Here is a 27,548-nt window from a genome sequence, read left to right as displayed (position 1 = left end):
ATATGTTAAATTCTCTATATAATACAGTCTATTTTACCTGTCTTTTTGTGATTTTCTTATTCCATTGCTTTGTGGTAATTGGCCCCAGTGATTTCTGCGTTTTGCGATTTGGCGAAGTTTCTTTGTGGCCTAATACATGGTCAGTGTTTGTGACTATTCAGTGGTTATTAAAGAATGTGTGTTCCTAGTTTAGTGAGTAATAGATGTGTCTGCCTATCCATTCTGGTAAATACATATGAATATGTATGGGATATCCCAAGGAATTAAATGTTAAGCAAATATTCATTATTTGTGCTTATTTTTTGGCTAGTTTCTGGAAAAGAAACATTAACATCTCCCATTGTGCTGTGGCATTGCCAATGTTTTTTGTTTGTTTGATGTATTGTGATTTTGTGTTCTGTATCTCAAAGGTATATTCTTAGGTGTGTAAGGTTTTTTCATTGTTACACATTCTTGGCAGATGTTCCTTTTATCAATATGAGGCATTGCTCTTTATTTCTTTCATAATTTTTCACAGTAGCTGTCACTTTAGTACCATTATCACTTTATATGCCTCTTTTTTTGGTCAGCATTTGTCTGGTACATATTTTTCAGCTTTTCATTTCTAACTTTTCTTTATATTTTGTTTTTAGTGTATTTCTTACAAGGAGCATGCGTCTGGAATGTGTTATTGATGTTTTTCTACTATCTGAAAGTCTTTGTCTTTTAATAGATGAATTTAACTCGTTTGATTTGTTGTGATGACTAATATAATTGGGCTGTTTTTGCTGTTACAATAGTATTTTCTAATTAATATGCTTTTCTTTGGTTTCTTTTTTCACAATTCTTTTCCTCTAGTTGGACTGATCAAATTCTTTTGTTCTTTTTTCCCCTCTAAGATTTCGAATTTGTAATTCCAAATATATTCTCAAGTTTTTGATACACGAATTTAAAATTTTTGCTTAATGTGTATAATTAATAGTATCTTCCCCTTGGGCTGCCTGCCTGGCTCAGTTGGAAGAGCACATGACTGTTGATCTTGGGGTCGTGAGTTCGAGCCCCATGTTGAGTGTAGAAATTACTTAAAATAAATAAACATTAAAAAATCGTACCTTCCCCACAAGAGAGATGACAACTTTAGCTTACCTTTCTTACCTCCACTGCTGTCCCCCCCCATATCTCTATCTTCCATGTAGTATCATCCAGAGATTTTAATTTGCTGTTCATTGTTATTATTTATTATGTTTTATAATATTCATCAACACATAAACTAATCAATTGCTTTTAACTCTTTTCCCCCATTCGTTCTTGTATCTCACTTCTTTTGGATTAATTTTTTTTTCTGGCTGGCTAAATATATCTTTCTTGGCTCAAAATTATTTCTCCTGAGAATTATGAAGATACTCTTCCATTGTTTCCTTTCATCGAGTGCAGCCAAGGGAATTGTGACAATAATTTGATTCTCTCACTACTTTGAGGGGCTTATATCTTTACTTACATTGATTCTGAAATGTCGCCATGATATGTCTATATTTGGGTCTTTAAAAATTCAACCTGCTGGACACTTAACAGACCTCTCCAATCTGAGAATGCAGGTCATTCTTTTGGCCTGGGAAACTGATTGTAATATTATTTTGAATTTTTCCTGCTTCTAATTGCCTTTATTTTCTCTTCCTGGAAATTCATTTAATAATATATAATAATATATATTCTTTGTATATTATATATAACTATGTGTATTTACGTAATTATATATATTATGTATATGTATAATTATATGTATATGCACACACACACACAGTTACTCTATACATTATGCAAATGTGAAATTAGGTTTCTCAGCTCTGCCAAGTTAAATTCCAACTGAATATCCACTTTTTATTTGCCAACATTTTGTGCTTTTCTCTTACATGTTATAGTCTCTTCCCTTCTTTTTGTCCTCAGGGGATTCTAGCATTATTTTAGTGAGGTTTTGAGAGGGGTCAGAAATAAAGCATTCCGTTCAATCTGCTATGTTTAACTAGAACTATTATTGGTTTCACCAGAACCAGATTATTATTTTAATCACTGATGAATTATATATATTTTAATCTACTGATGAATTATATATATTGGTATTTTATATATATTGAATATATATTGGAATTTTATGTAGAATCGTGGCATTTCTAACATTAGTGAAATTATTTTATTTTATTTTTGTGCTTTGAAAAGTCAATTTTTTGTACCAGGTAGGTATCTATTTTATAAAACAACTTTAGTAATTTTCTCCCTTTTTTGTATTATGGGATAATTTAGAATTTCAATGAAATGTAAATGTTTTAAAGAATTTAATAATAAATTACATGGTTGCCAACTCTTTGAGGGGAAGGTATTAGTAAATTTTTCTATTTATATATCAATTATTATTCTACAACTATTTCCCTTTTTGGTCATATCAACTTTCAAGGTTTACATTTCTTGGCAAGTCATCCCCTATTACTGAGGCTTTCAGTTTTATTAGTATAGAACTGTGCATGTTTTTTTTTCTATTTGCATCTTTATTGGATCAGCCAGTACTTTATTTTATTTTGTTTGATTGTTGTTGTTTGTCCCTGTAAAATTCTTAAATCACTTTTAATCTTTATTGGTTTTCTGATTATTCACTTATAAACACTAAAATAGAAATCATCTGCCTCTTCATGTTATTAAGATGACTTTTTCGTAAGATCTTGAGCTAAATGCATTTTTTTAAAGACCTATTTATTTTGGGAGAGAGAGTGGGAGAGCACGTGTGTGTACAGGGTGGGATGGGGAAGGGTGGAGGAAGAGGGAGAGAGAATCTCAGGTAGATTCCATGCTGAGCAGGGAGACTGACACTGTGGCTGGATCTCACAACCCTGAGATCACGACCTGAGGGGAAATCAAGAGTTGGACGCTCAACTGACTGAGCCATCAGGTGCCTCACGCTGAATGCATTTTTTGTAGGTAGTCTCTTATTATACTATAGATTTCTTCTAACTTAAAGGTATGCTCTTTAAAATTAATTTAATATAAGTAGAGACGGAACATGCTTGGTGGGTATCTTAGTGATTTGAGATTACTCAGGTGATTATTTAGGTAGAGGAAATTTGCTAACTATTTGAGAAAAAAATAAAGCTTCACTCCATTAGCATACTATTGACCAAAATAAATAAATACATTAAGATAGATTAACTAGGTTAAAAGAAGAAACGATCCTAAACCAGTGGTTCCCAAATGCAGCTTTAGAATCATCAGGGGAGTTTAAAAAATTCTGACACCTAGGTTGTACCCCAGACCAATTAAATCTGAATGTGTGGGAGTGGGAGTCAGGTATTTGTATTGTTTTAAAATCCCTGGGAGATTGCATTGGCAGCAAAGTCTGAGACCCACTGCCCTGCAGCCTTGTTTTCTCAAAGTGTGGTCTCCGACCAAGAGCATCTGCACCATGCTGGGCTGGTTAACTATGCAGAGTATCAGGCCCCATCTCAGACCCCTGAATCAGAACCTGAATATTACCAAACCAAGGTGATCTGTGTGCATGTGGAATTTGAATAGTGGGTTTCTATTTTTTTTTTAAGATTTTATTTGTTTATTTGCTAGAGCACAAGCAGGGGGAGTGGGAGAAGGAGAAGCAGGCTCCCCACTGAGCAGGGAGCCCCATGTGGGGCTCAATCCCAGGACCCTGGGATCATGACCTAAGCAGAAGGCAGACTTTTAACCAACTGAGCCACCCAGGCGCCCCTGAATAGTGGGTCTCTAATGCAGGTGTAGCAAACTAGCTCCTTGGACTATTTATTTGAATAAAACTTTATTGGAATGCAGACATGCCCATTCATTTACATACATTTATGAAAGCCACACCCATTCATTTACATATATTTACAGCAGTGTGGGAAGTTGTGAGAGATCCTAAAATATTTGCTATCTGCCCATTTACGGAAAAAGTTTCCAATGCTTCTCAACCTTTATGGCTCCTTAGAATCAATCATCTCAGAGCTTAGAACTCCTTCTGCCTGGCTGTACCCAGGCTCCTGAAGTCAGAATAGATGCAGTTACCAGTAATCCTTAAAACTTCCCAGGTGTTTGAAATGTGCAGCCAAGGTTCAGAACCACTGCCTTAAACATATAAAGAGGAAAGTTTGATGCATTTAAAAAATCTGTTTTTATGTTGGAGGTGGCCATTGTTGAATTTTAACAAAAAGAAACAGTGATGGAAGACTGATGTATCAGACCATGTAACAAACTTTAGAATCTGAAAAGAAAAAAGAGAAACCCTGCCTTAAGCAAAATTTTAGACTTAGAAAAATCCTTTAAATGATATTAAAAGGAGAGTGATGAACTTGGGAGATAATAGCATAATGTCCACAGCACAATAAAGCCCAGATATATGTATACACACACACACACACACACACACACACATATATATATATATATTTAAAATTTTTATTTATTTTATAAAGAGAGAGAGCAGAGTGGGGGGAGGGACAGAGGGAGAGAGAATCCTCAAGAAGAGTCCTGCTGAGTGCAGAGCCCATAGTTGGGCTTGATCCCAGGACCCTGAGATCATGAGCCTAGCCGAAATCAAGAGCCGGCCACCCAACCAACTGAGCCACTCAGGTACCCCAACAAAGCCCAGATATATTAATAAAATGAAGACACAGGCCATCTGGGAAATGCCACTATAAAGCACTTTAAAGAAGAAAATGAAATGACTAGTAATTATGTGAAAAATAATTAACTTCATTTATTGACATAGAAAAGAAATTTAAAGTAGTGATGTGCTTCTATTTGGGGTCTTTCCAATGGTGAGGCTCGCTTTCCGTCCCATCATCCCTCCCTCCTTTCCTTCTTTCCTTTATCCCAGTACTCAGCCTGGTGGGGATGTGGGCAGATGACCATTTACATACCAGTAGAAATGCAAATTGCTAGCAGACTTTGGCAAGAGAATCTGTGTAAAAGTGCTGACTTGAGCACGGATGTCTGCAGTTGGAACTGACTGGCCCAAGTCTGTGCCAGGGCAGCGTTTACAAGCTTGGGCTTTGTGCAGGTAGACAAATTTGGGTTGAGACCTGGCTCTGTTGCTTACAAACTATGTGCTGGACATACTGTCTAGTCTATTTTCTTCTGTTGTATTTTCTTCTCTTTGTACTTATATTTTCTTCTGTTGTAAACTATAGTTAAAGGTTTTGGTGTGCAAGAAGTAATTAATAGTAGACAATCAATAATAATAGATTTCATCATCATGAACATCATAATTTCAACCATATTTTGAAATAACAATAATGCTACGTACTGTGAGTGAGTGTGTGTGAGTGTGTGTGTGGTGTGTGTAGTGTGTGTATGTCTTTCTGGAGTTTCTGTTTGTCTTGTTGATTTTTCTCTTGAGCTATATACAATCCTATGCTTTTAAATTCTATGGCTTCATATGATGAAATTACCATTTATCGAGTACCTCCAATGTGCCTGCACGTATTATCAGAATACTTATTTTTCTGGTACATAATCTCCAGGGTACTTTTTTTTAAATTGAAATAGAGTTGACACGTGTTAGTTTCAGGTGTACAACATGGTGATTTGACAATTATATACATCATGAAATGCTCACCATGAGAAATGTAGTTACCATCTGTCTTTATACAAAGTTATTACCCTGTACTTTTCATCCCCGTGACTTATGTATGTTATAACTAGAAGTTTATACCACTTAATCTCCTCCACCTATTTCTGCAATCCCCCCACCAGCCTCTCCTCTGCCAGTTACCAGTTTGTTCTCTGTTTTTATGAGTCTGTTTCTGTTTGTTTGCTTTGTTTTTTAGGTTCTGTGTATAAGAGAAGTTATGTAGTATTTGTCTTTTTCTTTCGGACTTATTTCACTTAGCATAATACTCCCTACATCCATCCATGTTGTCATGAATGACGAGATTTCATTCTTTTTGATGGCTGACTAATATTCCATTGTATTTACACAAACACACACATACACACACACACACCGTACATCTTCTTTATCCGTTCATCTATGAATGGATACTTCAGTTGCTTCCATATTCCATATTTTAAATAATCCTGGAATAAACATATTGGTGCATGTATCTTTTCAAAGTAGTGTTTTCTTTTCTTTGGGTGAATACCCAGAAATGGAATTACTGGATCATATGGTATTTCTATTTTTGAGGAAACTCCACACTGTTTTCCACAGTACCTACACTATTTTACATTTCCATCAACAGGGTTTGAGGGTTCCCTTTTTTCCATATCCTTGATAATGCTTGTTCTTGTATTTTTTGATTCTAGCCATTCTGCCAGGTGTCAGGTGATATCTCATTGTGGTTTTGATTTTTATTTCCCTAATGATCAGTGATGTTCACCATCTTTTCATGTGTGTATTGGCCATCTATATGTCTTCTTTGGGAAAAAAATATCTAATTAGGTACTCTGCTCATTTTTAAGTCAGATTATTTGTTTTCTTGGGTATTTAGTTATATGAGTTCTTTATATATTTTGGATATTAACCCCTTTCAGATATATCACCTGCAAATATCTTCTCCCTTTGAGGAGGTTGTTTTTTTGTTCTGTTGATGGTTTCCTTTGCTGTGTAAAAGCTCTTAGTTTGATATAGTCCCAATTGTTTATTTTTGCTTTTGTTTCCCTTGTCTGGGGAGACATATCCAGAAAAATATGGCTACCAAGAGATTACTGCCTATGTTTTCTTCTAGGAGTTTTATGGTTTCAAGTTTCACATTTTAGTCTTTAATCAATTTTGAGTTTATTTTTGTGTATGGTATAAAAAAGTGGTCCAGTTTTATTCCTTTGCATGTAGCTGCCCAGTTTTCCTAGCACCATTTATTGAAGAGACTGTCTTTTCCCTATTGTATATTCTTACTTCCTTTGTTGTAGATTAATTGACCATATATGCATGGATTTATTTCTGGGCTCTCTATTCTGTTCCATTGATCTCTGTGTCTGTTTTTGTGCTGGTATCATACTATTGTGATTACCATAACTTTGTGGTGTATTTTGAAATCAGGGATTGTGATACCTCCAACTTTGCTCTTTCAAGATTGCTTTGGCTATTTGGGGTCTCTTTTGGTTCCATACAAATTTTAGAATTATTTGTTCTAGTCTGTAAAAAATACTGTTAGTGTTTTAATAAGGATATCACTGAACTGTAAATTGCTTTGGGTAGGATGGGCAGTTTAATAATATTAATTTTTCTAATCCATGAGCATGGACTATCTTTCCGTTTATTTGTGTTGTCTTCAATTCCTTTCATTCATATCTTGTAGTTTTCAGAGTAAAGGTCTTCCGCCTCCTTGATTAAATATATTCCTAGATATTTTATTCTTTTTTATACAATTGTAAATGGGATTGTTTTCTTAGTTTCTCTTTCTTCTATTTCATTAGAAGTATATAGAAACACAACAAATGTCTGTATATTGATTTTGTATCCTATAACTTTACTGAATTCATTTATCAGTTCTAATAGATTTTTAATGAAGTCTTTAGGGTTGCCTATGTATAGTAGTATGTCATCTGTAAATAGTGACAGTTTTACTCCCCCTTCCCAATTTGGATGACTTTTATTTCCTTTTCTTGCCTGATTGCTATGGTTAGGACTTCCAGTACTATGTTAAATAAAAGTGATGAGAGTAGACATCCTGTCATTGTCCTGATCTTAGAGGAAAAGCTTTCAGCTTTTCATGATTGAGTATCATGTTAGTTGTGGGTTTGTCATTTATAGCCTTTATTATGATGAGATATTTCCTCTCTGTACCTACTTTGTGGAGAGCTTTTATCATGAATTATGTTGAATTTTTTCAAATGTTTTTTCTGCATCTTTTGAGATGATCATACCAGTTTTTTAAAAAGATTTTATTTATTTGTTTGACAGAGAGAGAGGCAGCGAGAGAGGGAACACAAGCAGGTTGAGTGGGAGAGGGAGAAGCAGGCTTCCCGCTGAGCAGGTAGCCTGATTGCGGGGCTTGATCCCAGAGCGCTGGGATCATGACCTGAGCTGAAAGCAGACGCTTAATGACTGAGCCACCCAGGCGCCCCTGATCATACCATTTTTATCTTTCATATTGATCGATTTGTGGATATTGAACCATCCTTGGAATAAATCCCACTTGATCATGAGAAATGATCCTTTTTGTATTTTTAAATATTTTGTTGAGGACTTTTGCATCTAGGTTCATCAGGGATATTGGTATGTAATTTTCTTTCTTTATAGTATCTTTGTTTGGTTTTGGTATCAGGGTAATGCTGACCTAGTAGAATGAATTTGGAACCATTCTTTTCTATTTTTTTTTAATACTTTGCGAAAGATAGTTATTAACTCTTCTTTTAATGTTTGGAAAAATTCATCTGTAAAGCTATCTGGTCCTGGACTTCTGTTTATTGGGAGGTTTTTGATTACTGATTGAATTTTGTTACTAGTAATCAGTCTCTTCTGATTTTCTATTTCTTCCCTATTTAGTCTTAGAAGACTATATGTTTCTTGGAATTTATCCATTTATCTTAGATTGTCCAATTTGTTGCATATAATTTTTCATAGTAGTATCTTACAGTTCTTTGTATTTCTGTGGTATTGGTTGTAATTTCTCCTCATTCTTTTTTTTTTAAGTTTATTTATTTATTTCTTAGTAATCTCTACACCCAATGGGGAGTTCGAACTCATGACCCCAAGGTCAAGAGTTGCATGCTTTTCTGACTGAGCCAGCTAGGCTCCCCCTCTTCATTTTTTATTTTATTTATTTGCATCCTCTCTGTCTCTCTCTCAATGAGTCTGGCTAAAGTTTATCAATTTTGTATATCTTTTCAAATAACCAGCTCTTAAGTTTCATTGATCTTTTCTATTTTTCTATTTAGTCTCTATTTCATCTATTTCCACTCTGATCTTTATTATTTTCTTTCTTATACTAATTTTGGGCTTTTTTGTTCTTCTTTTTCTAGTTCCTTTAGGTGTAAGGTTTGATTGTTTATTTGAGATTTTTTTTTGTTTCTTGAGACAGGCCTGTATGGCTCTGTACTTCCCTCTTAGAACTGCTTTTGCGGCATCCCAAAGATTTTGAACCTTTGTGTCTTCCGGGTATGACCTGAGAAATGAAGGTACTACGACTGGGTGGAGAGCTCCAGCTCTGATACAGTTGCCGCAGAGGCTTCAGCCAATGGCATGTAGAGCTCTACAGCTGGATGTCTCTTTAGGGTTGCCCCGAGTGGAGGCAGGGCAGCGAGTCTTTGTTCCCAAATCTATTGGTCACTGGGGGCCATCCCTGGCAAGGGTGTAACCTTAGGTGAGACCTCTTCAGGAGTCAGGGAAAAATAAAGATCTCTCTGGGGCACCTGGGTGGCTCAGTTGGTTAAGTGATTGCCTTTGACTCAGGTTGTGATTCCAGGGCCCTGGGATTGAATCCCGCATTGGGCTCCTTGTCTCCCTCTGCCTGCCGCTCCCCCTGCTTGCGCTCTTTCTCTTTCTCTCTCTGACAAATAAATAAAATCTTAAAAAAAAAGAATAAAGATCTCTGAAGAAAGGACCTGGGCTGTGCCTCACAATATGCACTACAGCCCATGTGTGTTATTCACGTAATACAGCCTCAGATATGATATAGAAGTGTTTTATTTAGGATTCCTGTAGTTTGTCATTAGTGTGATGATCTTGCCTTTTCCCCCCCAATGTGTGGAGTACCTGTGTCCAGGTAATTCCAGCTTTCTTTTTCTTTTTCTTTTTTTTTAAAGATTTTATTTATTTATTTGACAGAGATAGAGACAGTCAGGTAGAGGGGGAACACAAGCAGGGGGAGTGAGAGAGGAAGAAGCAGGCTTCCAGCAGATGAGCCTGATGTGGGGCTCGATCCCAGAACACCGGGATCATGCCCTGAGCCGAAGGCAGATGTTTAACGACTGAGCTACCCAGGTGCCCCTAATTCCAGCTTTCTAAACCAATGCAGAGTACAGAAAATGAGAGAACAGTCTATTTTAATTAGTTGATGATATAATAGAGAAGTTACTCTTTCTTAATATTTAAAGGAGCTCACCTGAACTCATCTGGATCTTTGTGGGGGCATAAATCATGGTTTTTGGTACACACACATTTTCTTCTTTACAACTCGGTCATAGTCATTTTATATTTTTCCTAGAATATTTTATTTCAGAGATTTTAAGTTACAGGGAATAAATGATAAGAATATAGTATTATAAAGCAAAGAAGATGAATGATTTGTCAATTAGGCATTGCCCATCCCACCTCTCCCTTTTCTTGGTCTCTTCTATGTAATTTGAGTTGCTGTCTGTACTTCCTTAGGGCCTGTCTGGGTGCCGCAGAGTGACTGTTGGTTATGGCTCTTTCCTGGTAAGGATGCTTTAGCTGTTCTAAGGGTGTCAGCCCTCACCTGTCAGGTGAGCCCTCAGCGCTCGGGGCCTTTTTCTTCAGGAAACCCTGGGGGGGGGGGTCTCAGAGCTCTAAATGCAGAGTATGTACGCTTTAACTCTCTGCTCATTCTTTTTCAAAAGGCTGATTCATTTATTCATTTCAAGTGGGTATTTATTGAGCACTCACCTTATGCCAGGCACGAATTAGGTATATGAAATAAAGCCATGAGCAAAGCAGACTCCAGTTCTTTCCCTCTTCGAGCTGATGCTATAGACAGGCAGTCAGAAAGTAAATCACAGGTAAATAAGGCACTAGTGCTTCCTCATGCCGTGCAGAAAACTAAACTGAGTGCGAAGAGTAAGAATTGGCGGGGGGGAGGCTTGCGGTTTGAGTAGGGTGGCCAGGGCAGGTCTCACTGAGATGTCGGCATGAAGGACACAACTGCAGGAGGTGTGGGCGTGCATCCCGGGGCCACGTGGGGAGGAGAGCAGCAGGTGTGGGACCCCGGGGCGGGAGCGCGTCTATGCTGGCAGAGATGGATCCTGGAGGAAGGCAGCCAGGAAAGAAGGAGAATAACGTCAGGAGCAGGAGGAGGCCATCAGATCCTAAAGGAAATGGGGTGGCATTGCTGTAGGTCCTTGGAGGACTTTGACTTTTACTCTGTGTGAAATGGGGACACTGGAGGATTTTGAGCGGAGGAGAGACGTGATCTATTTCACTTTTTACCGGGTTCATTCTGGCTGCTGTGCTGAGAACGGGCCAGCAGGGTCCGGGAGCTGAAGGATACATGCTTCAGATGACCATTTCTCCAGACGGTTTGGCTTGGCCAAAGGATAAAATGCAGACTGCTTTCTTTTAGCCCACGTAGAACTTTGTTTACTCATCTGTATTAATGAAAGGCAGTGCCATGAAAATGACCCGCACGAGGCAGTCAAATAAAAGCCCACCGTCGTTCAGTCCATGAGAATGTTCCTGCATCATCTGGGGTCGCTTTTTCCAGGACACAGTTCTTTTCTTTCTCCATCCTGGGAAAAACTGTTTTCCTGAGAACCAGCTTGTTTTTCTCTCCTGTTCATTGTAATCTCCTGGTGTCTCCCTGCCTTTTATTGACGAAGTGCTCAGAGCTAGAGCAAGGGTTCACCCCCAGCAAGAGTACAGGACCTGTGGCTGCTGCATTCACTGTGTTTCCTACCCTGATTTCCATACGTCTCCTTTACCAGGGAAGCTTTTAGTCCATTATATTTTTGTGAGTCACTTTAAAATATGGGAAGCTACAGACAAATAATGGAGGATGCCAACAGTATCACCTACAGTGAAAAAGAAAGAAATCCAGTTCAAAGTTTGGGTCATTTGTGTTCTATTTTGTTTCCATAAATGAAACACACACACACACACACACACACACACACACACACGGGATTTTCAGGCTGAAACCATTAACGGCTGATACATCACTGAAGCATCCTTCTGTGTGCTGACTGGTTTTGGCGCTGCTAGTCTTATACCTCAAGTTTCTAAATGTGTTACTTTATCTCCCGGCAGTGTGTGCCGATGATGCTGGACTGAGACCAGCCATCCGGGCTGGGCTGGCTGCTTAGGACCAACAGTACAGTTTATTAAAAATATGCCTCCCAGCTTCTGCTACTCATTCTGATTTAATAAGGCTTGAGAACTTGGAAAATATTTTGCACAAACAATATATTTTCTGGGATCCTGGGTTTTTGAAGACTTTTTTTTTTGTCTTTATTGCTGAACAAGCGCTTGATGGGCATAAAAGTCTTGGGCCAGATTCTCCTCATTTTAAGATTCTGAGTGTTGCCCATTGTCATTTGTACCTACCATCACATCATCTAGTCTTTGTGGCATTCATGGTGACCCTCTCCCCACTTTGTTTTTTAATTTATGTTAATACTTAAAATTTGAAGAAAAGAAAAGGCAGATATTTTTTGGCCTGAGTTTCTAAGAGCAGGTCATTCATTTGCCTCTTAATCTCGAGTCCTTTCTTCCTTTCTAGAAAGTTCTTTTCGGTTATGTCCCGACCATTACTTATGATCTCCAGGTTGTTTGTACTTCCCTTTAGAACATGTTTTATTCATAGGTTGGATTTCTGTGATCTCCCCTCCATTTCCATTTTCTTAGGTTTCATCCTTTTTTCTCCCTTTTCCTTATGTTCTCTGTGTTCTGGGATTACTTCTTGGTTTTGTTCTCTGCAGTGTTCGGCTGTGTTAAGTGAACCTTTCATCAGTTCTGTTAGGACTGTGTTTCAGCTCCTGGGCCTTCAGTTAATCAACATCCCTTCTCATCTTTGCGCTTTCTGGTTTAATAAAAGTAATATAAATATCATTTGGCAAAGAAGGCCAACGTCTTCTGAGAAAATCTTCTGTTCGTGGAGGTAAATCCTTTTTAGATGAGAAATTTCCCTTTTGAGCTATTATCCCTTTCTCCCTCTTGTGCAGTGGGATTCTCCCCCTCTCCTAGGCTTTGTGTTAGTGCTTCCTTGTGCCCTAATGCTTGAAGAAGGCGAAATCTAACTGGGTCCAATGTGGAGCTGGTTTCCAATGGTGGAAACCTTCCCATCTGTCTCCTCTCCTTGATGCATTGCAGTGACTCCCCCAGCTTCTTTCCACCACTTCCTGCCTCACCGACTGGGGCCAGAATAAAGTCTCACTCCTGGCTAAGAGCTGCCTGTCCACAATTTAGCCCACTCTGTGCTTAGCACTACACTTGCACGTGGGGGCGCTTGACAAAATGCTTTCTGAAAATCTGTAAGAGAAAATCCCCTTAGCAAAGGTGTGATATTGAAACTATCTCAAGGCTGTGATAATCAGTATTTTGTAAGTAGTTCTCTTACATGATGGCCAAGCATGAAAGCCCCATGAGTCACTCAGAATGTTTTTGACTCATGAATTTGATCTCAATAGAAATATATTTTACCCCGGGCTATTAAAACACAACAGTAACTTATATTTTCTCCAATCCCGGGTTGTATCTTCCTTCCCAGTACCCGTCTCTCTTCTGTCTAGAAATGCTGGCTCTTGATTTCCATGCAGCAGAGCTGCCAACTGAGAAAGGACATTAATCTTGATACTTAGTAAAAGTGGAAACATAAACGTTTTGGATTCTGAAGTTATGGGGTGTAAGATCTTACCAATCTGTTGTTGTTTTTTTTTTTTTTTTCCGACTGGGAGAGGAATATAGAACTTTTCTAGAAAACAGATCACACTGTGCGCTGTACTCTTCATTTTGCCAGCTGAAGATGAAATGTAAAAAAAATAAATAAATAAAAATCAAAGACATTAGGTTATCTGATTTGTTTGTAATCTGCTTTTAGCATAAAAGTTACCCTGCCCTATTCCCAGCATTTTTTCAGAAACAAAATCCTCTCAGAAGTGTAGATAACTTAGAAACAGTGCTTTAAATCTGGCATGAGCAAAGGAGAAGCCTCATTTAACTGGGTTTCCCCACTAGACCTTCCTCTGCGGTGGCTCAAAACAGGCCTCCTTTAATGAGAAAGTTTACCAGGGGAGATGAAACCAGTCAAGAATCAGAATGAAGGACTATGTCCAAGGTGCTGGATGGTTTAATCTTCTGCAAGAACTTCATATCCCTTCAACCCTGGCAGCTGGAGATCAGACGGCAGAGTGTGAACATTAAAACCACGCGGTGAGAATAATGTATCTCTATTTCGTTTCTCTTTCCAGGTTTGAGATTTTTAAGAGCTCTCAGACTGATACAGTTTTCAGAAATTTTGCAGTTTCTGAATATCCTTAAAACAAGGTAAGATGTTCTTATTCACGTTTTTCCCTCATTCTGGCCCCCATTGCCACGCTGTAAATATCAGGTGTTTTTGTTTTCATCACCATAAGGTGAGAGAGTTCTGTTAGTCTCAGAAAGAGTGATCTAACACAGAGATCTGGAGAAAGCCCAGAACGAAGCTTGGGTTGCTCTTTTCTGCAGGGCTGGGGACTGTCTGGTAAACAGAGAAACAGCTGTGCACAGGGGGAAGGGGACAGTTTTGGGGGCTGTGTGGGTTGCTTGGAAATGGGCCACAGCATCCTGGAAAGATCGGTGCCCAGTGGATGAGGGATCGAGCAGCTCATTGATTGGGAAGTCCTTGCTCCTGGGTTCTAAATCGCCCCTTTATTACATCACTAAATAAGAAATTGAACCTGAAAGTAAAAGCCGTGGAAGCAGTGCTCTTTGAGAGGCAATCACAAACCTCATACGGCAAACAGAAAATCATTTCATTTCAAAGTACATTTCAGATGTTCACTTTATAGCCAAGGTAGTCCCTGGGGCTTGCTCTGCGAATTGCCTTTTGGGGAATACCTAAAAACCTCCCGCCGAATGCACCATGACTACTTCTGTTAACTGTGTTATGATCTGGAAAACACTACTGGACCAGGAGGAAAAATCCCCCAGAGATCCCTTTCCTGATGACCTGCGGGTTTGCAGAGCTGGCCTGAAACCAGGCTGCCTTGATGAATAAACTAATAAAAGAGGTTAGACGTCCTCTAATGGAGAATAAGTACAGGCCATAAATTTCTCTTATAGGAAATTACACTTTAAGAAGCTCCCTGCTAATGTTCCATTTCCTCTGAGGTTGACGTGTTTGATAAATGATTAAAAACAGGACACTTCTGGATTTTGTGATTTATAATGAATACACCTGCATTTTGGGGGCCTTGGATTCAGCATCATTTTCCCAGTCGCTGAGGCTGGGACTCAGCTTCCCGAACCCGTCACAGCCAACATGTGTGATAGGCTATTGGCCTCCCGCTCTGGGGTTCCTGTGTTTTGTTTGTTTATTTTGGTTTGTTTTAATTCCATGTCGGTTTCTGTGCACATGTGGGATAAATTCGCTTTCTGTTAGCCAAGGTAGAAAGCAAACGAGCATCTACTGCGATCAAAGTCCTGTCTAGTGAGGCCCAACCTCCCTGCACGCTCATGGTGTCAGCATTCACCGATGTGCCATTTAATAGTATGTAATAATATTAATAGAGAGTGAATATTGTTATTCTTCGTATTTCTTCTGAGCGACAGGAAACGTTTTTGGTTCCTTCTCCCTTTTTATGGCTTTTCTGGGCAATGGACTCATATTACACTTGAAATTAGAAGTATTGATAAGCTAGCAGCCCTCCGTGCTTACCTATGTCACAATTGCCCTGCTAAACTATATTTTTTAGGGTAGAACCGGGGCATCCCCAGGGCCAAGTACAGGGAGTGTATTTAAGAGACTCTTGTTTTTTCCAGTCGGGAAGGTGTTATGTGGGGTTAACCACACTCCAGAACATGGTATAGGGCCCCTCCTTCCCTGGTTTGTGTGTACATCATAAATTAGGGGGATTTTAGTTCTCTGACACCAGTGTTTTAAGAATGTGCCATTATTCCAAGGAACAACGTGGAAACAAAACTATTCTCATTTTCCTTGCATTCCATATGGATCGTTCTTGGACTTGGGAGAATGATAAGCCAAGTGAATAAAATATCTTTTCCTGGACTTCTATGAAGAGATCCACCAATTTCCCATTTCTTGGAGAAGCTTCCTCTCCTTTAGGTGCCGGAAATAGCACTATCGCCCTGGTGATAATTCCACAGTTAGGGTGGTTCATTCTCCCAGTGCACGGGAGAGAGCCGCAGCAGCCAGCTGGGGAAAGAGGTAACTATAAGTTGGGAGAGAGTGGCCTTAGGGAGGAGTCATGGGGTGGCAGGCTGCTGGGTGTCTGCTCTCCTGAGGCCCAAACAGCATTTCCCCAGCACCCCATTCCCACTCAGATTCTTTCTATGGTGGAGGGTGTTTTCAGCACAACCCCACAACTTGGATTGTCCCAGTTCCTGTTGCTTATGTGGAGACTAAGTTAATTCAACAAACCTGAATTGAGCGTCCATTTGTACCAGCAGCCAGGCAGATGCCAGGGTAACATCCTGCTATCAGAGAGTGCAAGGGGAGGGAGAGCCAGCAGGACCCGTGGTGGGTTGGTGCTGGGACATAGTACATGGGGGTGTGGGGGGGCTTGGTGGTGAGGCACAGGGGAGAGGACTGAAACCAGGCTTGACATGAGTGTGGGGGAGTCAAGGCTGTTTTCAAGGAAAAGGGATTGTCTCAGGCAAGCTTCCTAGTGTCCATGTGGGGCTGGGCTTGGGCAGGTGAGGGTCAGAGAAGGTGGTGCTGACCTCCAATCACAGAAGTTGCAAAAGCACACAAGTGAGAGAAATTGTTCCTTGGGGGGAGCTTTGAGTGTCCTGTGTGCCTGGATACTGGGGGCTTTGTGCTAGGAAAATAAAGATGACATTAGGAGGACAGGCAAGGGCCAGATCCCAGGCACAGAATAAAACTTGACTTACTTGTAAGAACTCTAGGGGCTTTAGACCAACTCTCTGATCCCATTCTCTCTCCTTCCCTCTGTGCACCCCCGAGCCCAGATCCTGAAGGCTCTGCTGCAGAGAAGTGGAAGCCTTGGTTTTTGTAGAGTTTTGGATACAGAGTGATTTTTTGGTGACTCCCCTGTACTCTGCTGTGTTCACAGTGACCTTCCAGGAGGTTGGGTGCATCCCTGGAATCTTCTTTAGGGGGATTTTGTCTGGCTTTCTCGGGTGGCCAATCCCTACCACTGATCTGTGGTGTTAGGTAGGGATAGAGACATTGCAAATGTGATTTGAAATAATGGCTTGAAATTGCAGTTTCATCTTCTGTCCTTTGGCAGCCTTGCTCGGCAAAGAGCAGGAAGAAACAGAGCAGAGAAGTATGTGGGGGGGGGGAGAGAGAATTAAGTGGGCAGCAAAGGAAGCTGGAGCAAACAGGATGACAGAGAAAACACAGATGAAAGAAATAAGTCACAGTGATGGGACAGCATCAGGACCATTCCTTACACTGCCAGCCAATAGGGGGGCCTACCATGCTCCTTGTCTGGAAGATGGCCTATTGAAGGGGACAGGGTCCCCCCTATGCCATTGAGCTTTTGGCGGTGCCTCAGTGGCCATGCACACTGGCGAGCAGACTCGCAGGGGAGAGGACGCATAATTATTCTTCGCTCAGAGCAAAATGAGGAGCTCGGTTTTAAAGTCCATCATTTCGCATCTCATTTGATGTATGCTTGCTGCCGATGAGAATGTGGGTCATCCAACAATTGGTTTTAAATGGCAATGGCCTTACTGAGCGTTAAAGTAGACTGTGCTCGGGGCGCCTGGGTGGCTCAGTCGGTGAAGCGTCCGACTCTTGGTTTCAGCTCGGGTCATGATCTCAGGGTCGTGAGATCGAGCCCTGTGTCAGGCTCTATGCTGGGTGTGGAGACTGCTTGGGATTCTCTCTCTCCCTCTCTCTCTCTGCCCCTCCTCACCCTGTGCTCTCTGTCGCTCTAATAATAATAATAATAATGATAATAATGTTGACTATGCTCATTCTAAACATTTCAACAATATAGAAAAGCATGAAGGATAAATAAACCTTCCCCAGCCCCACCTATGGTTGAGACAAACATTACTAATGTTCTCCCACATCACTTTTATTTCCCATAGAGTATTCCATGATATGTGTGCACCGCCGTCTACCTAACGCACGCATTTTAGGGGGACGTTTGGAGAACTAAAATCACTGTACTACAAATATGACCTTGGCAATGGCTCCAAGGTTAAGTTATTAAAAAAGAGTATTCATTATGGAGATGGCAAGGGGTTGTCCAGGCAGAGGCCACACCGTGAAGCCTCTCATATGTCATGGATTTAACTCAGAGAGCGAGGAGGAATTACTGGAGGGTTTAAGCAGGACAGGAATGTGGTTAGACCTACATTCCAGAAAGATCTACAAGTCCACCAATTGTATGATGGGTTTGAAACATCTAAGACTGGAGACCATTAGACCAGTGAGGACAGTCGTCCAGGCAAGCGGCGCCAGGAAATGGCCTTGAGCAGTGCAGGTCGGGGTGGAGAGCAGGAAGAGGGGTAGAGAGGTACGGAAAGGGCAGAATTGACAGAACCTGATTTTGCTTACAGTTCAGACCGTTCATCTCAATGTGGTCTTGTCCTGTTGACTTTTCAGGGGTGGATATCTTACCTCTGTCCAGCAAAGGCAACAATAAAACAAAATGAAGCCATTGACACCTCTCTGTACCCTCAGCCACAAAGGAGGAAAGTAGTGGACAAGCTGAGCAGGGACAGATTTGTCCTTTTTTGTAGAATGTGGATGACATTTTTCAGTGTTGACCAAAACATGACTTGTTAAATACAATGAGGGCAAAGATGGCATACACTAGCTCTGGGTTGGTAGCTATACTTTCAGAAAGAGACAGACTTTCTCTCTTCCAGTGTGTACCTGGTCCTGGAAAGGTCTGTGATCTACAGAAACAGAAAGATATCTATGCCTGCCCTTGGATAATTCACTGTATCTAGTAACGTAAATTCCTCTAATGGCTATTGAGAACTCATGAGTCGGGGACCCAGAAATGATAACGGACAAAATGAAAATGATTTTCTTTAGATGAGCTAGGTTCTCATGATAAGGTCACAGTTCTTGCCTCCCTCAAGGCATGAGAAAGGGGCTTGAATCTGAATGGTTCCAATCATTCTAACCACTGGGAAGTTCATGTTTGGCTCAGACCCATGGCCTTGGTCACAAACCTATGCCTACTTCCAGTGGCCCTTTTGCCATGCAGAGCACATAGACTTACCCCTGCTATCCTCTCCCACCTCCCAAGGAGCCCTGTGCAACCTGGTGAGGTTCAAATGTCAAAGTATGGAGAAAGTCCACTAAGAGTTAATCTTGCATCTTTTTCACAGGGCTTTTAAACGATTGTCTGGTTGTACAGTTTAATTTGGAGAGCACATTCCTAATACTAGTGCTCTGTAATGTTGCTAATGCCATAAAAATAATCAGATTTCAGTGCTGAATATGGACTCTCTCAGCAACAATGATGAACTGTTCTACACACAGAAAGAATTCCCTTAAGCACTATTAATATCATTATGACAATCATTTAGAAATTAATCATCATCATATTTAGGCCGTTTTTCCAAAGCACCAAGAGACTCAGAGGCTACAATAGTTTTAATATCTCAAGAGGGCTCCACATGGTGATTGGTGGGAAACTGCTTTGTTCAGGTTCCAAGGATCTGGGAGTGCGTAAGCAAATCAACTTGGTATTTAATTATCCTTTCGGAAGATGAACAATAGAGTTTGCTCGACTTACAATGGGGTTACATCTGGATGAACCCATTGTAAGTTGGAAATATCCTAAGTCAAAGATGCATTTGATACACCTGACCTCTCCAACATCCTAGCTTAGCCCAGCCTACCTTAAATGTGCTCAGAACACTTAAATTAGACTACACCTGGGCAAAATCATCTAACACAAAGCCTATTTCAGAATAAAGGGATGAATAGCTCATGTAATTTACTGAATACTGTACCAGAAGTGAAAACCCGTGGTTGCGTATCAGTTGTTTGCTCTGGGGGTCACGTGGCTGACTGGGGGCTGCAGCTCACTGCCACTGCCCAGGATCACAAGAGAAATCATGCTGCCTCTCACTGGTCCGGGGAAAGACCGAAATTCAAAACTCAAGATCTAGTGTCTCTGAAGGCATATGGCTTTCACACCAAAAAAAATGTAAATTGAACCCTGTGAGTCGGGGACTGTATGTACATGCTTCTCTGAGATACCAGCTACCTGTTCCTCCTCTGCCTCTCCCTCTCCAGTGTTAGCTCACACCTTGGAGGACTCACAAGGTAGAGGTCCAGAGGTTTCGCTGTAGTTTGGCTTCCCATTGAGAAACTAGTTGGGATCGGAACATAGTGATGTTCCAGCTGCAGCAATGAACTGAAGTTCACTGGTTGTCAGAGTTGCTTCTCCTAATGGCTTGTTGGGTGGGTGTCTTATATCCATACTTTTATTTCTACTCTGACAGTCTCTGGTTGGGGAGGGGGGTTGTCCTTCAAGAGCAAGAATGCTCTGAAGTCCAGCGAGTAGGCCTCTGGGGCTGACAGGCTGCTCCAGGGAACAGAAAGGCAAGAATTATGGTAGCTCTCTGCTCTCAGGGGAGGCTTAAATAGAAGATTTTTAAACATGATTTTGGTCAGTTGGTGATCTCCAGTGACAGCTCCAGAAACTACCAAGAGGTGGTTGCATGACCCATGGGAGTGTCTGGAAAAAGGGACAAAGGCCAGGATTGAGCAGATCTGTGCTTCCCCTTGTAAATGCAGGTCCATCCAGAACTGGCAGAGCCTGGAAACTGATCATACTGTCGAGCACAGTCGGTGGCGTTACAGGATCCGCCCTCTTTTCTTAGGTAGAGATAGTCCCAGACCTACTTTGTAGACCTGAGCAATTGTTAGATTCTCAGAGAGCATTTTGGATATTAACCCCATCTGCTGTGGGCAGATGACTTTAGTTGTGAGGGACACAGTCTACTTTGAACCAGCCTTGGTAGTGACTGGGATTCAAGATAGAATTGGACATGTCTGGCTCCAGGGGTTCAAAGTCTCTCATCAGGATTCTGCTTCTCTCTTTATCTCTTTTAGGTGACATTCTCAGGCAGGCTTTCTCCAAGGCAGATGGCCTTCAAGAGCTCTAGACTTACATTTTTTGCACCCAAATCTCAGAAGGAGATAGATTCTTTATTTCCCAATTCATTCCTAAAAAATGCCTCTGATAAGCCCTTCTTCAAAAGGGCTGAGAATTCCACCATCAGTCAGTGTGGTTCAGGCCACCCAGGTAGAGTGAGAGATGGGAGACTTTGAGTGACACCCCATCCAGGTCAGAGGCTGAGGACAGGGCTGTCCTTGAGAAAGGGATGTAGGATGAACCCAAGAAAAATAGAAACAGAGCTCTGTACTGCTTCTCCCAATTATTGTGTTAACTAGGATTTGAATCAGACAGGCTTGTTTCAAATATTAACCCCACCACCTGCCAACCATGTCTTCTCAGGCAAGCTGCTTAAGTACACCACGCCTCAGTTTCCTTGTTTGGTTAGTGGGAACAGTGACAGTACCTGTATCAAAAGGTAGAATGGTAAAGATCTGAAGAAAATGAAGAATCCGACACAATGCCTAGCACATACAATAAGGATTCAGTACATATTGGCAATTTCTATAGGCAGCCCATAATCTGGCTACTGTCGAGATGACCAAGAATGACGGAGTAGACATGTTTGTTGTTTTTCTGTTTTTGATCCAGAAGGAAGTCATTCTACACATTTCAAAAGATCAGTATCAAACAGATTTTAACATATCTGGCTATTTTTTCCTTGAACTGTTAGAACCAACTCTAGAAAAAACTAAGACCATGGGTTCCTCTGCTCAATTCCATAAAGAAAAGAAGATTGAAGGAAGAGGCAAGCTGGACTCTGGCCTCGTGCCTGTTCTAGAACTGCTGATCTGACCTCCAATGAGGGGCTCCTCCTTCAGCCCCTGGCCTACCCTGGATGGCAGCCCCTTCCTGCCTTCCTCCATGTGGTGACCCCAGTGTAGATGTAGTTACCAGAATTTTCCTTTCCATTCTTTCTTGTGGCAGTTCAAGAGGTTAATCAAGGTGTCTAGAGAATCTCTGTCCTCATCAGGGCAGCTCTCTCTGACCTTCTCATATCCTGTGCATAGAACATGGGGGCAGACGCAGCTTTGCTTTAGTGATCAAGGAAGACTGACAGACACCAGTCTGTGACAATGTAGTGACCAAGAGGGCAGACTCTGTGGCGAAACTGCCCTGGCTCACATTCCAACCCCGCTGCTTACTGTGTGAGTTTGGGTCTGGGTGACGTCACAGAGTCGTCATGAAGAGTAAAGGAGTTAATACACACGAAGCACTTAGAAGGGTGAGCACGTAGTAAGCACCATAAAAGAATCATGTGAGCCATTACTGTTACTACGCTCTTAAACGCTCAGGATTTAAATCATTGGTTCCCCATGAGAAAGAAGTAGGAGAGGGCAGAGAACAATCAATCAAGAATGATGGGCTGAACCCTGTGGGGGGCGTTCCGCCAGTATGCGGAGACTGAAAGAGGTAGAAAATAGAGTTTGTTTCTGCAAGATGCACCCAGGAATATAAGAGACAAACAGCAATCAAAAACTGTGTTACAAAAGATGTCTTAAGACAACGAGATTGATTACCAATGAGTGGCCAGAAGTAAAAGCCAGGAGGAGTCACTTTGTATCACAGGTGGGGGAGGGGCACTTTGACAAGGACATGGGGATTGAACCAGGCTCCAAAGAAACAGAAGTATTTCAAAAGATGGGAAGGACCATCTCTGGTGGTATAAACAGTCACAGGACACAAGTTTGGCTGTGATGGAGGTTTCAAGAGCTCATGTTGAAGAGGTGGCAGGTAAGGCTGAACCTTCAGCAGGTGTTAAGGGTGGAAGGAGTTTGGACATAACATTCTAGTCAACAGGGAGCCTTTGGATAGGGAAGTGACCTGCTAACAACAAGGGTGAAGCTAAGAGGGAAGAATGCTGGGGGAGGGGTCAGTTCACTCAAGAGTTATGCATAGAGGCCCTACTATGTGCCAGGGACTTAACTGTACTCATGGGATCCAGACAGACAAGGCCTCTGTTTTCAGGGTGCTTAAATTATACTGAGTCCCAACTGATCCACTCAAGGAACACTGATAGATGCTGACATTATTAGACAGGAGGTTGTGCGGGAACAGGATGGTCATACAGCCTCAGATTCTCACTGCGTAGATGACGTGTTAATTACAAAGGGAAGTGGGCTCCTTTCGGTGGCAAGATTTCACATTCCCACCTTAACCAACAGACTGGACCTGGTGTAACTGAGTTCAGATTTCCTGATGTGATGCCAACCCAGGCAGATATTCTTAACAGAACCATTTAAACAGGATCTACTCATGGGGAAACACTGGGAAAAATCCAGAATGTGGGACATTCCATAAGACAGCTGACCTGAGTGCACAGCAAATTAAATGTCCTGGAGAACAAACAGAAAGGGCAGGGGGCAGATGAAAGGAGAACAAAGCAGGAGTTGGCAAACTCTGTAGTCCAAGGGCTTAGCCAGCCCATTGCCTGTTTTTGTAAATAAAGTTTTATTGGAACAGAGACACATCCATTCTCTTACTGAATTTTATGCTATGGCAACAAAGGAGGATAGCTGCCACAGAGACTGTGACCCGCAAAGTCTAAAAAATTTACCATCTGTCCCTTTATAGAAAAAGTTTCCTGACCCCTGGAATAAAGAAAGCAACATAGTAACCAAATGCAATGCCTGAATCTTGACTGGTTCCTGCAGGGGTGAAAAAATGAAAACATCACTAAGCAATTTCAGGGCAACTGGAGAGATGTAAAGAAAGAGTGTATTTTAGATAACATTCTTGAATTCACGTGCGTTTTCTTGGGCATGACAACAGTAGTGTGGTTCTGTTGCACGGTGTCTCTCTTAGGTGTTAAATGCTAAAGTATTTAAGGGTTGTGTCATGATGTCTACAATGTACATGTAAATGGTGCAGCCAAAAAAAAAAAGAATAGAAAAAAGAAAATAAAAAGAATACAAATAAACTGTTAAAATATTAATTGATCAATCTAGAAGAGGGCATATAAGTGTTTATTATACTCTTCTTTCCATTTTTCTGTAGATATAAAAATTTTCAAAATAAAATTTAATTAAAGAAATGTTAAACCCAGTGGAGGTTTAGGGGTCACTTTTAGTGGCCCAGATGTCATTTTTCTATAGGCTCTGACCCTACCTACCAATGCTGTCTTCTGGGACCTTCCCTTATGATGGAGGAAACACTGGGGAGTAGAGGTGGGGTGCCTGTCCTCTAAAGATTGCTCTCACTCTGAAAGCAGCCCAAACATGGTCTTCTCTTGTAACTTGGGGATTTTGCTTGTTGTCTCTTTTGCACAGTAATTCCATCAAGCTGGTGAATCTGCTCTCCATATTTATCAGCACATGGCTAACAGCAGCCGGGTTCATCCATTTGGTAAGTATCCTTAACGATGCTTCAGCTCTGGCTTTTCTGCAGTAAGTCCGTTCCTGCTTCATTTTATAACTTGAAATCTTTCTCCCTGAAGAGAAACTTCAGCCTCTCTGCAGAATGTAGGAGAAGGAGAAGCAACTGCACAATTGTCTGGGTTTCCAACCCTTTTACCCAAAACTAGTTCCAAATGGTGAATGATGTTCGCTTCATTAACCTGTGTTTTTCAGCTCACTGGTCTGGTGGATTTTTCACTCTGTCTGCAGTAACTCCAGCGAGCCACAAGATGGCAGTGCTTCCTCAGCCAACGCTTGAAAAGGTCTTAGTGACAAGCTTGGAAGTTTGACCCACATCTCCTAATAAACAACAAATCCAGATCCCTCAGTTTCTCTCCACTTCCCCCTTACAAAAAGCCACCTTTGATTCTTTTGCCTGATTATTTGTCAAGTTATTTTGTATCTCCAAAATGTTAATTCTTTTGAATTAATGACTCTTTGAAAGGCTTCCATTATTAGGTCAAGCTCTTCTCCCCTCTTCAAGGCTGACCTTTATCCCTGCTTTTAGGGACCACAGCTTTTGTTGGAAGTGTGTTTCATACAAACACAAACTGGAAGGAGCCTCATCTCACTCTGAAGCTTTGAGTAAAGGTGTCTTTCCCTTGCTGAGCCTCTATCTGTGTTAAGGGTTGGAGGGTGCATTTAGTTACCTCCCATCGTTGGGATTTATATAATTATCATGCGAAGGAAGGGGGCCTGGGATGGAAGCTGGGGGCTCCCATTCGGTCAGTAGATCTGAGGGCTCCCCACCCCCCTTTTTATGCTGATGGAATTTTTGGCAGAAATCACTCTTAGTAGGTAAGCACCCAAATCACCATACATGGTCTTCAGTAGTCCTGTGAGGTGAGCTGACCTCAACTTACATTTTGGGAAGTAACTTCTGCTCCTCCAGGAAACCTCCATGAAGATGGCATGTCGAGCTCAAGAAGTGATGTGTGAAAGAGGCTAGGTTTTGGAAACTTTCTGCAAAGCAAGAACCAGAGGCTCGGTGGATTGGGGGCCTGGAGGCTGGCTGCCCACGTGGGCCATGCTGGTGGATCACAGGCACTGCCCATGCAGTGTGCCGTAGGGCTGGGATCCGGAGTAGACCTGGGGATCCAGCCCACATCTCTCCCTCTCTTCTGAGAGGAGTAGCTAGCTCTCCTGCCTACGTCGCAGCCTTGTTGGTGGATCAGATCGATGGAAAGGGGAGGTGTTTTGTAAAGTCGGGCACACTGCACACCGGGGGGAAAAGGGCTCCCAATTCATCCACTCCCCTTTAGTTTAAGTATTGCCTCTGGCTGATTCACCAACTGTAGAGTGGAATTGATGCTACAGAGATCAGAAACTCTACGTTGCACAAGCTGAAAATATTTACTATCTTGGTCCTTTACTGAGAAAGCTTGCGGACCCTAGGTCTGAGGGGTTGCACGTAAGCACATTGTTCTCATGAGCTCGATTTTTGTGCACTCAGGGAAATTCCTGCCCTTTGCAGGGTAGTGCCATTCTTGACATTCTGCAAAGCCAGGAGTGCAGAGTCAGACTCCGAGAGATGCTGTTTGGGGTTCAAGTGTAAGGTCTGAATGAGGGAAGCCCACCAGGCCTCACCTTGGTCAAAATGATGAAAAGAGGAGGGCTCCGGTGAGAGAGTCTCGAATTTCTTTGGGAGCCCAGGAGCCAGGCCCTCTGAGACTGAGCAGGAACACACAGAGAAGGGTCAGGGCAGGGTTCTTTGGCTCTTTCCTCGAGGAGAATGCTGTAAAACGTGGCCGGGGGCAATGCCTTCAAACTCAGCTGGTTTCGAATCTTTAACAATGAAGAAGAAAACCGGACTAGGGATATTTATCTCTGTTCCTTTCCCTGTCTGCCGCATCAGTCAGGAAGGCATGTGTACGTTTCTACCCCCCACTTTCTCCAGTACCCGCATGAAGGCTCCGAGTCATCACTGCAAAACTCACCTGGGGCGGCAGGCACCTGGTGTTGAGCCCGCTAACGCGTTTGTGTTCCTGGTATAGCCTACGTACGTAATGTCATCTTTTTTCTCCCCTGTCCCTTTGCTTTAGGTGGAGAATTCCGGGGACCCATGGGAAAATTTCCAAAACAACCAGGCTCTCACATACTGGGAATGTGTCTATTTACTCATGGTCACCATGTCCACGGTTGGCTATGGGGACGTTTACGCAAAAACCACGCTTGGGCGCCTCTTCATGGTTTTCTTCATCCTCGGGGGACTGGTAAAAGCTCTTTATTACGATGTTGAGTTTTTTATGGTCATTAATATTTTCTGTGATCCGTTTCTTTAAAGCTTTGTATTTTTGATTCTGTGTTTCTGTATTACCAGCAAGTGATTGCCTTAGTGTTACAATCAGGCTAAGTAAATCCAAACGCAATGGTGACTTTTCTGCATATTTCTTTGGTATGTTAGACTTCTTTCCCAGAGACCCAGGCACCCTGCCCTTGTCAGAGTCAGCCTTTTCGCCAGGAGGAAACCTAATTGTCTTAAAGAAAGTGATGCTCAGTTATTAAGTGAGAGTGTCTGTCCCTTAGTAATGTCATTCGGCAGCTGACACTTTGCAGGGACAGCTGCTGTCACCCGACCCGGGTCTATGCTGTGGATACTCTAGACAGTTTGCGGTTTCAAGAGCTCCCCCACACCCTTCCCGATCCTCCCCTAAACTTCCAACAAACACTGTGGCTGGGGCCTGCCCTGAGGAGTAGGGTCCCCGCAGAGGACGGAAAGCCTACGGGTCTCACGCAGGTAGACAGCCTTAGCGGAGCCGAGTGCGGTTTTGTAAACAGCGGACTGACTCCCCGCGGCAGCGACCCGTGGGATGCTTCCCTCCCCCTTTGTAAGTCAGAAAGTTTCGCTATTGGCTTTTCTGGTCTTTGCAGATCATAACGGTCAGTAATGATGTAATTTTCAAGGGGGATTTCTGGCAACATGTGGTCGGTTGCTACATTTTGTCTTTCCAAGTAGCTCATTTGAAGTGGAGATTTTTTGCCGGGTCCGCGGTAAGTGATAGAAGCCTCCCTCACACGCAGCTTTCGCACATGGGCACCGCACATGCATTTATAGGATGCATATACGTCTCTGTTCTGTATGCATACGACATACATACATTTTAAAAATGTATATAAATGTACATGTGCGTGTGTCCATTAACGCAAGCACTCCCTCAGCACCAGGGAGGTCCCTGTAGGTAATGAGACCCACTGATCCAGCCACAGGCACAATGTTTGTTGGAC

General features: G+C 41.9%; 1 protein-coding gene across 26 annotated transcripts in view; it reads left to right on the top strand.

Moving 5' to 3' along the window:
• KCNMA1 (potassium calcium-activated channel subfamily M alpha 1) overlaps positions 1-27,548 on the top strand; it is a 712,564-nt gene that overhangs the window by 459,906 nt on the left and 225,110 nt on the right. For all 26 annotated transcript variants that reach the window (XM_034662731.1, XM_034662737.1, XM_034662736.1 and 23 more), the window contains 3 exons: positions 14,056-14,131; positions 24,198-24,273; positions 26,366-26,536. In XM_034662731.1, coding sequence (XP_034518622.1) covers positions 14,056-14,131; positions 24,198-24,273; positions 26,366-26,536 — 323 coding nt within the window. The remainder of the gene's footprint in view (positions 1-14,055; positions 14,132-24,197; positions 24,274-26,365; positions 26,537-27,548) is intronic.

Source organism: Ailuropoda melanoleuca, chromosome 6 (genome assembly GCF_002007445.2).
Source record: "Ailuropoda melanoleuca isolate Jingjing chromosome 6, ASM200744v2, whole genome shotgun sequence".
NCBI classification, from domain to species: domain Eukaryota; kingdom Metazoa; phylum Chordata; class Mammalia; order Carnivora; family Ursidae; genus Ailuropoda; species Ailuropoda melanoleuca.
This window is presented reverse-complemented; position numbering and strand designations above follow the sequence as displayed.